Source organism: Castor canadensis, chromosome 11 (assembly GCF_047511655.1).
Source record: "Castor canadensis chromosome 11, mCasCan1.hap1v2, whole genome shotgun sequence".
NCBI classification, from domain to species: domain Eukaryota; kingdom Metazoa; phylum Chordata; class Mammalia; order Rodentia; family Castoridae; genus Castor; species Castor canadensis.
Genome location: NC_133396.1, coordinates 27,042,558 through 27,054,817, shown reverse-complemented (window position 1 = coordinate 27,054,817; position 12,260 = coordinate 27,042,558). Strand labels below are relative to the sequence as shown.

Here is a 12,260-nt window from a genome sequence, read left to right as displayed (position 1 = left end):
AATGGCCCAGTTGAAGCTGCACTTAGGAAATAACCCTGCCGGCTCCCCAGTTGACTGTAAACGGGCAGTGAGAAGACCACAGTGGCATCCACAGAGGTTTGGGGAGATCTGGGCGGGGGACTGCTGAGAAAGGACTGACCTGGAGGCCAGTGGAGGAGGAACATTGTCAAGACTGGTGATGAGGAGAAGGAGGTGTCCAGGATGATCCATAGGATGGAAGAGGGGACAGGGGTGTGTGCTGGGGGGAGGTCATGAGGTTACTTTTGGACCTGTTGGTCCCAAAAGCCTTTAAGATGTGCGTATGGGGGTGGAGATGGTCAGGCTTGGAGCACAGAGGTGAGGCTGTTGTGGGAAAGGAATGCAGGCCTCTGGTGTGGGGGTCCGTCAGACAGTGCAGAAGTACAGAGGAGGAGGAGGGCTCAGACTGGGCAGATCATAAGCCCAGAGAGTGCAGTGTCTCATAAAGAGGCTGAGGTTGCAAGAGAGAGGCAGAACTCTGTATGGATTTGGCAGACACTGTCCCAGTAATGTCCAGTGATGTCCAGCTGAGAGCAGTCATCACCTGGAGAGGGCTGGGCAAGGAGGGAAGAGAGGAAGTGAAGAAGGAGGATGGGCACCAGACACGAGGGGAAAGATACTTTCAAGATGGATGAAGCTAATGGAGTGCATATTGGTGAGAAGGATGTGGCTGAGTGAGAGAAGAGTTCATTAATAGCGAGGGGTCTTGAGAATGGGGGGCTGGCAAGCCCTAAGGCCTGGGGGATGCCAGAGGGAGGGGCCCAGCTCCAGAAGCAAGACTCTTATCAGATAACAGGAGGCCAGCCTTGAGTGTGGAGCGTTTGGGGTGATGACAACCTCTATGGGTGACCATGGACAGGGGCAGCTGGAGGTCAAGGGGCTGAGAGGTCATCCTCTGGTATGGGAGTCAGGTGGAACTGAGGTAAAAGCTGGGTGAGGAAAAGACTGAGCCAAGAAGGAGGCATCCCAAGAATGAGGAGTGGCAGCCTGGGGCCTGGCAGGGTACCAGCCTCCAGTTCTCTCAAGAAGGAAGGTGGTCCAAGGCAGCTCTGGGAACTCCAAGGCTGCCCAACTTCTTCCAGAGAAAGAACAGCTCTTCTCGGGAGTGCCCAGGAACAAATAGATAAGCCTAATTAGGGGAAGCAGGCCCCCAATTAGATTTGGGTACAGCAGAAGACAGATGGGGCCAATGGGCACTGGCCAGGAACATCCGCATAGCCACCCCATAAGGAAGGAATTTTTGGTCTCATTTGACAAGGAAATACAGGCACAGACACAGCAAGGTGAAGTAATTTACTCAAGGTCAGAGAGCCCAACCACTTATTAGGAAGCGATTATCATTAAGTTCAAATCTTGGAACCTCAGTCTGACTCCTAAGTATGCACTTTGACCCATCTGGTCTGCCAAAGCCTGGGCCTCCTTCTTCCCTCTGCACAAGCAGAGAGACTTCTCCCCCTCCCCACCCGGAATAGAGAGTGACATGGTGTTCACTCCTGCCACTGCCAATTTTGATGCTTCTGGCCTATAGAAAGTCTTTGCCCTCTGTGTCCCCAAAGGGGGAGGAGCAGCAGTAGGCTGCCTGCAGGGCAGCAATGACACATTAGTGTCCAGCGGCCCAGTGATGGGGGGCATTGAGTGGAATTGAGGGGGATCATGGGGACCCCCAGCATGAAATATCAGGCCCTGATCCACCCTTGGTTTCCTAATCCCAGGAGGGGCCAGCCTCCCTCTACTGACTGAGGTTGAGTTTCTTGCCAGCCCTGGTGTAGTGGGCAGGAGGAGCTGGGTTGAAGGTGACTCAGTAAAACAAAGAAACACGGGGGCTTCTGCACTTGGCCATCCTGCAGCTGCAGCTTCATCTTATGCTGCTGGTTTGCCTGCCCTGCTGCGCTCTGAGCAACTTCAGGTTGTGGGCTCAGCAGTTCTTTGATCCCTCCCAGGTGAACCAGCACTTTATCTGCAGTGCTCAGTCAATATTTGCTGAATTAAATCTTGGGCCCAGCCTGGCGATGAAACCAGACTGTCTGATCTGAATCCTAGCCCCATGGTGCCCTAGCATTGTGACTTTCAGCATGCCACGGAACCTCTCTGAGCCTGGTGTCCTTATCTATAAAATGGGAACCATGCAGACCGCAAACCTTTGCCGTCAGGCTTGGGGCGGCTTTGATGCTGTGCTGTCCCTGTCACCCCAATCATGGACAAGGAGCCCTGCCTGTTCATTTTGCTTGGGGTGGTACAAAATTCATAGCCAATCCTGAGTGGAAGTAACAGTATTATCTGCCTCAAAGGTTTGTTGCAATGATTAAGTGAAACTATAGCTTAAAGTACTTAGCACATTAAAGAACGCACAATAAGTTCGAGCAAATGCCTGTTGTTCCTTGCTGTTTGATTATCCCCAGGGCCAATGTGATGTGTGATGATGAATGAATGAAATGACATAATCAGTGATAGTCTAGGAACCTCTAGAAGGCCCCGAGATTGGGGGAGGGTGAGAGGGCTGTGAGGGAAATGGGGGTATTTCAGCACCCCAGACTGAAGTAGTGATCCAAGGCTGCCAGTGATCAGTACTGTGGTTCAGACCCAGCTGCAACACCCCACAAAAAGTCCACTTGGTAAAGAGCTGAGGACGTGGGTTCCAGTCTTTATTATGGGAGTGTGATCTCAGTTCCCGGACATCTTCAGTCTCTAGCTTCAGGAGCCTGAGACCTGGATCAGAGCTCCACCTGCACGACCGCCCCGCCCCAGGCCCGGAGGGGGCGCGGCTTCGCGCGCAGGCGCGGTGCGGCTCAGAGGAAGGGGTTGGTACCGGTCTGCGGGGGCGGGTGCAGAGGTGCAGCTGAGCTGGACGTGGGCAGCAGCGGCTGCTGCGTGATGGCGGGCGGCGGGGCGAAGGCGCCGGCCTGCGGGAAAACGCTGACCGAGGCGGGGAGGGTCACGCCGACCGGCACGCTGCTGAGCGGGAGGGGCAGGGAGGCGCTGTAGGTCATGGAGCCCAGGGGCACACCGACTGGCCCGCCCGCCGCCAGGCCCAGCGCTGGCGATCCGGTGCGCATCTGATTCAGGGTCATCCTGCCCTGTTCACCCGCTCCAAAGGGGTTGGTGGGGGACGGAGCGCTGAGACCTATCGACGAGAAGAAAGAGGGTGTGGGGACTTGGAGCAGGGTAAGGGCGGCAGGATGGGGCCTTAGCCACAGGAAGGAAAAGGCAGGTGCTGCAGGGCATGGGCTGATACGAGACAGCAGGTCGCAGGGCTCAGGTACTAGGGGGACCTACCTGTCAGGAAGGGGTTCCGGGTCTTTGCAGCTTGGGGTGGCCTGACCAGTGAATCAAGGTTGACCAACGAAGAGGCCGAGGGGCCCAGGAAGGACTCTGGAGTCCGGCAGGGGCGCGCCTCCTTGCTGGGCTGCGTTAGCACCTCTCCTACTATAGCCAGGTCAAAGGCATCTGGCTCCTTTGTGCCATTTTGCTTGGAACTGGGGCTGGGCTCTCCAAACAGGTCCAGCTCTGGAAGAAACACACCACTGTAGAGGAGAGATGAGGGCAGAGGCCCACTCTGGGGATCCCTCCTTCCCAGAGCTTCCTGCTCACCTAAAGGACTGCTGGGCCTCCCTGAGGGCAGGGCCTGGACACATTCCAGCCCCTTGGTCTCTGAGGATTCTGGAGGTTTGGCAAATGGGTCAAAAGTCGAGGTACCCCCTAGAGCTGACCGAAGAGAAAGATGACATGAGCTGACAGAAAGGGCCGTGCGGGTTTGACCCCTGTCCAGGGAAAGTAGCCACCCCCTGGCACTGGAGGGAGATGGACTTAGATGTCCTCAGGCTCTCACTCACATCTTCTGTCTTCCACTTACCAGGTGTGTCAGACGTCTCAACAGAGCTTCCCCAAGGGTCAGCCCCAGCGCTGGAAAGTTTGCCATGGGGAGATTTTGGTGTCCAGGGGTCTGTGGTGGGGGGTCCAGCAGGCAGCACTGGGGTCCTGCCCCAGGGCTCAGATGAGGAGAGTGTAGGAAGCAAGTCCCAAGGCTGGCCTCGAGAAAGGGTGTTTCCTGAGGGAACTGGAGACCAGGGGTCTGCAGAGGGTCCCCAGGAGGAGCCACTGGGCTCTGTGCTTGGCCTGAGACCTGAAATGGCAATGGAACACATGATCCCAGACTCACCATGTCCCTTCCCAGTAACAGAGCCCAGGTTGGGAGATGTGGGATGCATTTCACAAGTGAGATGCCGACTGGAGACCACTCAGCAAGTTATGCAAGGAGCCTGGACCCCCCAGGCACCAGCAGCATCAGTCACCTTTACAATTAGGGTTGGGCTGGTGAGGGCAACAAGAGCCCATCTGCTGAGTTTCGCATGAGCTGGGCTCTTCAAATGTGCCCCTCCAGCCATGTCCTAGAGGCAGCTGTATGTGAAGCTCAAAGAGGTGAGTGAATTGCCTAGTGACCCTAACTTATTTTGGGGACATGGTTTGGTTTGCCAGAGAATGGCTGGAAGGAAGGGGCTCTCAGGGACCAGCCTGGGAGTCTCTTCCAGCCCCACCCCACCCCCGCCTGCATGCCCACCTGGGATGTCCCATGGGTCAGCAGAGCAGTGTGTGGAGGGCGGGGCCGGGGCAGGTACGAAGATGTCAGCCAAGTCCAGGATGGAGGACTGTGGAGGGGAGAGGCATCATGGCTCAGGAGTGGGCAGGGCCCAAAGGGAGGGCAGGCCCTGACCTGCAGCCTGACTCCAGCTCATTCCCTCCTTTATTCATTCCTCAAACATCTCTTAATGATCCCTCACCTCGGAACAGTGCTTCCTGTTTATAAAACACTTCCTCATTCAGTGCCTGCTTTTCATAACAACCTTATGAAGTAGGTAGGACAGGTAATATACCAGTTGAAACCCAAAGAGGGGAAACAGTTTGCCTGAAGTCACATAACCAGGTAGAAGCAGGGCTGGACTTTCTGCCCGGCAGAAAGGGGCAGTAAGAGCAATGATGGAGTTTTTACAACAAGCCTACCTCCCTAGGTCAGTGTCCAAGTGACAGCGGCCACAATGAACAGGGGCAGGAAGGGGACAAAGGTACCCAGGGCAGCAGGAACAGTTTTCAAGGGGTCTTATTCTCAGTGGCCATCTGCTCCCGCTCCCAGGGGGCTCAACATGTTTTCAGCACCATGTGCCCAAGCCAGCCACTAGTCTTGACCCACAGTATCCTACAATCCTAACATGTCAGAGCTGGAATTATCCACAATGCCCAGTGTGCAAAAGGGAAAACTGAGGCTAGACAACATTGTACCCCAAGTCATAAAATAAGTGGCAGCAAAACCAGGGATCTCGATCAGTACTTTTTGATGTTGTGGTTTGCTGTCAGCTGTCAGCAACCCCTGCATTTTGCTTTAATAAACACTCAAGTAGTGCCAAGCACTGTTCTATACACTTCACAAATGTCAACTCAATTACCTCCCAGGCCTGTCCAGCCCACACACCATGGTCCTGCTCCTACCTGACTGGCTTTTAGCTTTTCCTCTTCCTTTCTCTCATCTTTACCAGGCTCTTTGTCTCGCTGATGGTGGAAGGCGGCCCCTGCACCATTGGCTACTGGAGAGTCATCTCCCTGCCACGACTTCACCTCCTGTAGAAGGCACAGAAGGAGGGGGAGCATGAGCAGTCCTTGCTGGACTTGAGGGGGCTTGAGCACCAAGGCTGGGTTCCAGGAGAGAGCAGGGTGGGAGGCACCAAAGTTAGAGCAGCAGAGAATCTGGTTAGTGTGCCCCATAGCACCTCCACCAGCATGGTACCAGCAGCAGCACCTGCATCCCAGGTGGCTCGGCCCACTCACTACCTTCTCATGCTCCTGCTGGCTCAGACGTAGAGCCAGCTGCAGTTGCAGGTCCTCATCCCTGTGGGAGGCTGGGGGGACTGGCTGCGAGGGAGGAAAAGAGTGGTGAACTTGGACCAGGGCCCTCACTCCTGGGCTAGAGGGGAGGACAGCCCTAACAAGAGGCATCCTACTCAGGAGACAGAAATCCTGCGATGAGTGGGGGTGGGCAGTGAGGATTTGGTCATCTCCTTTTGCCTGGATCTGAGGTGGGCTTAAGAATTAGGAAGCTGGATCTTTTCCTTCCGGGTGCCTTGAAAGCTCCTCTAACCATGCCATGTGAGGCCCAGTTGCTTCTTGCCCAGTCTGCCCAGATCGCCAGGGGTACTGGCAAAGAAAAGGCTATAGGGGTACTGTCCCTGTTCTCCCAAAAGAACAGCTGGCAGGGGCACAGCAATCCCAGTGTTTCTAGGAAACATTCCTAGGAATGTGTCTATCACACCTCTTAGGTAGCAGGGGCCCCTAAGAAAACCACGTACCCCAACCATACACTGAATGCCCTTTTTACACCCAGCCAAGAGCACTGGATGTGGGAGGCTGAGCCAGCCTGGGCCAAGCCCAGGGACACAGGTCCTGTGCTGTTCTTGGGAACAGGAGTGAGGCTTCAGGAGGCTGAGCCAAGCTGGGGGACACCAGGTATGCCTCCCTTCTCTCTCCGCAGCTCACCCCACACAGCAGCAGGACCCACCTTCTCGGCCTCCTCGCGGCTCATGGCCAGCGCCAGCTGTAGTTGCAGCTCCTCTTCTCCTGACGTCTGAGGCCGCGCCTGCTCCAGGTCCGAGGTATAACGGGGGGATGAGGAAGCAGCTGCAACAAACACATGGCTTCTGTGACCACGCTAGTACCCATGGTTCTGCACCCACTCAGCCTGCCACGAGGCGGAGGCTCACAGAGGGGAACTGAGGCAAAGGGAACAATTGGCCATCGAGGGCACCAGCAAGTCAGGCAGTGTACTTGTCACCTCATGTAGATTTCCCATTCTACCCAGTGCCAATGCCAGTGGTACAGGCACCAGGGCCACCTTGGCAGGTGGTAGACAACACGGGGGGTGTCCTGGCTAGGACATAACCCAGGCCTCCTGTCTCCAGCTGTTGGACTCTTCCAGCTGGACCCCATCTTGCCTGTGGCCATGGGGATTGGGAGGACAGAGCTTGTGATCCAACAAGGTCTCAGCCTTAGAGCCATCACAGGCTTTATGGAAGGGAAGCGAGGGTTCTCGGGTAAGGAGGCCATCACCTTGGGGACAAAGCAGAGTCAAGAACTGCTTAGCAGCTCCCTTATTTTCAAGGGAGTGTCCTCCAGTGAAGGAAATGCCATGTACCTAGGCAAACGGTCAAGGACATCCCTGGGCCTAGTCTCATCTAATTCTCAGATCAAACAGTAGGCAAGATGGTCCCCATTTTACAGATGGGGAAACTGAGGTTCAAAGAGCTGGTTACCCAGGTCACAGCTTGGCCTGCAACTCCAAAGCCTTTGCCTCTACCCCCATCCTATTAGTAGCTATTACCAATCATAATAGTTAACAGTATTATTTCAACTGACTTGTGGAGCACATTTCTCATCTCACTGAGTCCTCAAAACATCCCTCTGAGGTGTGTACCGTTAACCATGGCTTGGGGTTGCACAGCCAGGACCGCCCCCCTGTCCCAGCCATCCCCACAGGGCTCACTCACAGGTGTAGGAGGATGGGGAACCCCGAGAACAGCTGTGATCATCACCGTGGCGGCGGCTGAAGCCCAGCTGCCCACTGCCAATGCCCATGCCCTCCAGCGCCATGCGCTCCTTGGTCTTGAGTGCGTGTGTTCGCTCCTGTCGCAGGCGCTCCTCATCCTTGAGCAGGGCCATCACCTGCTTGACCTTCTCACGCACATTGACTCCCTGGTCTTTGCCATCACGATCAATGTACTGGAAGTCCTTGAGTGTCTGGATGGTGTAGAGGTTCTCCCGGCACTGGTGGGCTACACGCTCGGAGCCTGTCTTCAGCAGGTAATCCAGTAGCGTCAGTGCCTTGTACACATGCCGCCAATTCTTGCCACTGTCATTAAGCCGCCTCCATAGCATGCCCATGACCTCTGCAAAGGCTACTGTGTTGAAGGTCAGGTCTGCAATCTCTGACATGAGCGAGCTGGGTGGACCCCAGGGGTCGTTGCTGGTGGCCTCACGCACCTTGATCTCTGCCTCAGAGTAGTTGTGCACGATGTTCTTCACCTGGCGTCGGAGTGCAGAGGTCGTCATGGCTGGGGACTTGGAGGTGGGTGGCCCCCGCCCCCGCCGGAGGTGGAGGGCCGAGCGCCACCGTTGTTTTGAGGTCACCGTCTCGAAGGGTGGGCCGCCGTGCTCTCAGCAGGGCGGCTGCGTCCTTGGGTTCCACATGGGGCTGTGGAAGAGAGGGTCTGGGACTTAGGGGCAGTGGCCCACCTCACTGACCCCTAGTCACCAACCAGAGAACCTGGCCAGAGTCCCTGCTGTCAGGAGCAGCCTTCAACGGACACTGATTTTATTTCATTTATTTTTACTCATTCTTCAGGCACAGGCACTGCTAACTTGGCATGCTCATCCACACAACCAGCCCTCCAAGATGCTTATAATTACCATTTCCACTCACAGATGTGAGCAAATGTATTCAATGACTTGTCCAAGATCACAGAGCTAGTAAGTGGGGGCTGGGGTCCTCCCAAACCCTACACACACACCTGAATGCATCAAGGACCCTAATGTGACTGCCAGGAATGCCTCTCCCCCGCCTCACTCCTGCTTGGCTCTTGTTTCTGCCAGGACCTTTTTGACTTCTGTCTGCTCTAATTTTTATAGTTTGATTCATTCAACATCTATTTCCCAGGGACGTTTTCTGAGCCGGGCACTGTGCCAATCACAGGCCACATACTTGGTTCACCCACGTCCAGCTGAGAGGGTTCAGACAATCACAGTCCAGGATAGGTACACCAAAGGGCACAGAATATGCAAACAAGGAAAATCAGGGAGGAGGCGGTGGCAGAGCCAAGATCAGAGACCCTAAGAAAGAATGAGGAGGAGGAAACCAGCAAGGCCAGAAGGCCGAGGAAAGGGGCACGTGGGGAAGGCTGCCTTTCAGAGAGACCCAGCCACCACCACCCTTTGTATACAGAAGCACTGAGGCCAGAGGGGGTGTGACCTGCCCACGTCACATGGTGTGTAGGTGACAGGGCTGGGACTGACATTTAGGTCTCCATAGACTAATACTTATTGTGTCACCTAGTTTGGCAATTTATTAATCTAATTACTATCCTGATCCCACCTCAGTCAGAATGAAGCTGCTCGAGAGAAGAGATAGTTCACAGGGCAAACTCCTGGGCTCTGAGTACCTGGAAGACCTCTGATGGTCCAGCAGAGGGAGGATCAGCACATCAGAGCCGATCAGCCTCAGGGCTGGCCCTCCCCACAACCTCAGAACCAGGCCCCAGACACAGAAGAGTCCTCCCACGGCCCCACCAGAAAGCCAAAGCCAAATCCCCTGCCACCGCCATGCCTCTGACACTGGTGGTGTCTATAGGGGTGTGCGTGTGCTTGGGCACATGTCAGTAGGACTGGGGTGCCTGTGCCTCCCCTGCGAAACTCCCACATCCATGGAGATTCCACCTTGAGGCATCTCCCTCCAGCCCCAACTAGGCTAGGCTTTAGCTGACCCCAGGCTGGTGGGGCAGGAATCAGAAGGCTATCCTGCTCCCAGGCACCCAACACCTCTCTTTTCACCCCAGTGCCACAAACACTGGGCTCAAAGCCACTCCACAGGGCCTTGGAAGGTCCCATCTGGGCCCAGATGCTTGGGAGAGCATGATCCTAAGGATGGAATCCCGTGGGAGTCAGGGGTATGACTAGCCCAAAGCACTGCCTACCTTCTGTCTGTTGTCTGTCTTTCCTTCCAGCCGGTGGCAGGCATTCTGTGAGGATGCCACAGTCACAACTTGTTTAACTCCTGCCCTCCCCCTTGCTAGTGACTCAGACCTGTCTTCACCTCCCCAGTGGGAGGGCAGGCTGGTGGTGGCAGAGTCAAGATGGGGAATAATTGTGCACCCAAGCCCGCCCCAGCACACGCTCGCCCCTCCCTACTGGGCACTGGAACTAGCAGAACCAGTTGGGCATCCTGACTCCACCAGAACCCTACCTGGGCCTGGCTGCCCTGGCCCTCCTGCCAGGCCAGGGGAGAGGACACCAACCATAGTGAGGGGAGACCCTCAGTGTGGGCCTGGTGACCCTGCCTGGGATTTTTCTGCTAGGAAGAAGGTGGACATTCTTTGCTCACCTCTGTTGGAGCTAGGGGGAAGGAAGGGGTTGGAAACACAGGGAGATGCCTGAAGCCATTTCCCCCCAACTCCCCATGGAGTTTGAGGGGACAAGGTAGGGAGAAAGAGGGGGCAGGGTAAGGCTCAGGAGCACAGAGTGGGGAGGGAAGGAGGAAGGCAGGAGGGAAGGAGGGAGCTGGAGAGGCTGGGAGTCCTGCCAAGGGTGTTACAAGCAAAGGGTTTTATCGAACACAATATGCCCAGGACTAAAAGGGAGTGAAATACAAACCCAGCTGTGATAAGGCAGCGGCAGCAGCAGCAGCGGCAGCCTGGGTAGCTGGTATGGAATTACTGCAGTGACCTTGAGCCAGACCCTGTCAGGTGGAGGGAAGAACTCAGAGAAAGCTGGCCCTGGGAGGTCACTTCAGAGATGGGGAGAAGGCAGAAGGTAGCAGGCAGCGGTACCAGCAGAGGTGGGGAGTAGGCTGGGCTGGTGACTGGGGCTGGAATATGAACCCTGTCTCACACACAGGGTCCCAAGGAGAGCTAGGGTGGCTTTTCGGGGGCCCACAGGATGGAGGAGGATGTGTGGAGAGATTCCAAAAGTCAGCACTGAGGAAGCAGATGGCATCCTCAGGGTGGGGGTTCAAAGAGAGAACCCAGATCTGTCCAGTCACATGCATGAGTTTGCCAAAGTCTTGTGTGTGCCCTCACCAGCCAGCACCCTCTCTTTGTCCTCTGTCCCCCATTAGTCCTAGTGTGAGCAGCCGGGGGGCAGTGGCAGTGCCCTTCCTGCTGCTGAGGGGGTCAGGGGTACAAACAAGCACTAGCCCTAAGCTTCTGTCTGGCTTCATCAGCCCTGGGGTGGCTGGAGTGGGCTTGGAGGCTACCCTGAGGCTAGATGTGCAGCAGGGACTGAGAAGAGGGAATAGCAGAGATGTGCCGAGTGAGGAATGCCACCAAAAATGCTAGGTGCCACCAAAAACATTAAATCCAGTGATGGACCTGAGTCCGTTCCTGTGAGTCACAGGGAGCCTCCAGGTCCTCTGCAGCCCTGCTCTGCCCTCTCTCCCTCTTGGGAAGAGACCGAACCCCAAGCCCACTCTTTGCCCCTGCCTGCCTTTCATTCAGGACGGCCGCCACTGCTGCCCTGGAAGGAGCTTACCTCCTGTGCGGGCTCTCTCAGCCCCAGCCTGAGCACCGTCTGCAGGGACCCTCTGACCTGCGTGGCACGGGGACGACACAGCCTCGGGAGTGGCTCCAGAGTCATGCACCATGGACCCTTGTCCTGGAGACCCACCCTCTCCCGGGAGCCACAGACCCCTCAGAAGGGCAGCAGGTCCCCAAGTGGACTAGGGCTCTGGCTCTGCCTCTCCCGGTGCCTCTACGGCTGGGCTAGCTCACACTGGAGGAAAGTTGCTCAGCTGGCTGGGCAGGTCTGCCTCAGCAGTAACAGGACACAGGAGCACGCAGGGCGGTGCGTTGTTAACCCCTTCCTGCTGCCGGCAGGCGGTGCATTCAGAGGTGGCATGTCCTGCCTGCTAGTGTCCCCAGAGGAGAGGTACAGCTCTGGAGCTGACCCACTCCCACCCTGTGATGAGTTAACCGTTCCCCTGCCTCCTCAACAGGAAGAGGGAGGCAGCTCCATCACCCCCACCATGCCCTACCCCTCCTCCTTTAATGACAGGAGGACATTAAAGCAGAGGGCAGACCCATTCCCGGGGGCCAGGCCTTTGTGTGCTCCCAGCTGGCTGCTCCAGCCACCCTGAGGGAGCACTGGACCCTACCTCCCCAACTCAGGGAGAGGAAACAGCAGAGATGTCCTGCCCTCTCTGAACCTCCTTCTCTCGTCTCAACTGGAGGCTGTTGGAGGGCTGCGAGGTCTTTACCAGAAACACCAGCCATGAATCCAAGGGGCTTCAAGCCAAGCCTCCAAAGCCCCCACTTTTCTGCTCCATTCTGCCTAGAGACCACAAGACCACCTGCCATTTGCAGAAAACCACGTGGTGCTGGGCTGGTCTAAGCAGGCAGCGCCTTTCTTTCCAAGCTGCCACCCATCCCATTCCTACAATCCTAAATTCTAGGAAGAACGGGAAATTCCTGAGACCTTTTTTGGTTTGGCTTGGTTGC

General features: G+C 56.2%; 1 protein-coding gene across 3 annotated transcripts; it reads right to left on the bottom strand.

Moving 5' to 3' along the window:
* Nucleotides 1–1,298: 1,298 nt before the first annotated feature.
* On the bottom strand, nucleotides 1,299–11,600 carry Epn3 (epsin 3). Of its 3 annotated transcripts, none has more exons than XM_020156269.2 (10): nucleotides 11,296–11,595; nucleotides 7,545–8,248; nucleotides 6,560–6,678; nucleotides 5,836–5,916; nucleotides 5,497–5,625; nucleotides 4,574–4,661; nucleotides 3,869–4,138; nucleotides 3,607–3,720; nucleotides 3,292–3,522; nucleotides 1,299–3,139 (listed from the first exon to the last, which is right to left on the bottom strand). In XM_020156269.2, the coding sequence occupies exons 2-10, from the start codon at nucleotides 8,104–8,106 to the stop codon at nucleotides 2,805–2,807; spliced, it is 1,929 nt and encodes a 642-aa protein (XP_020011858.2). In that variant the 5' UTR covers nucleotides 8,107–8,248; nucleotides 11,296–11,595; the 3' UTR covers nucleotides 1,299–2,804. The 3 variants fall into 3 exon arrangements, with proteins under 3 accessions (XP_020011858.2, XP_073902108.1, XP_073902109.1); XM_074046007.1 differs by lacking the exon at nucleotides 11,296–11,595 and adding an exon at nucleotides 9,744–10,083; XM_074046008.1 differs by lacking the exon at nucleotides 5,836–5,916 and having other exon boundaries at nucleotides 11,296–11,600.
* Nucleotides 11,601–12,260: the final 660 nt, after the last annotated feature.

Excerpts from the sequence above, each read along its gene's own strand:
- Epn3 (XM_020156269.2), bottom strand. The coding sequence starts at position 8,106 with ATGACGACCTCTGCACTCCGACGCCAGGTGAAGAACATCGTGCACAAC. Across the intron at positions 6,679-7,544 it reads TTCCCCATCCTCCTACACCT|CTGCTTCCTCATCCCCCCGT; the intron begins GTGAGTGAGCCC and ends TGTTTGTTGCAG. Across the intron at positions 3,523-3,606 it reads GAGGCCCAGCAGTCCTTTAG|AGCTGGACCTGTTTGGAGAG; the intron begins GTGAGCAGGAAG and ends TGTTTCTTCCAG.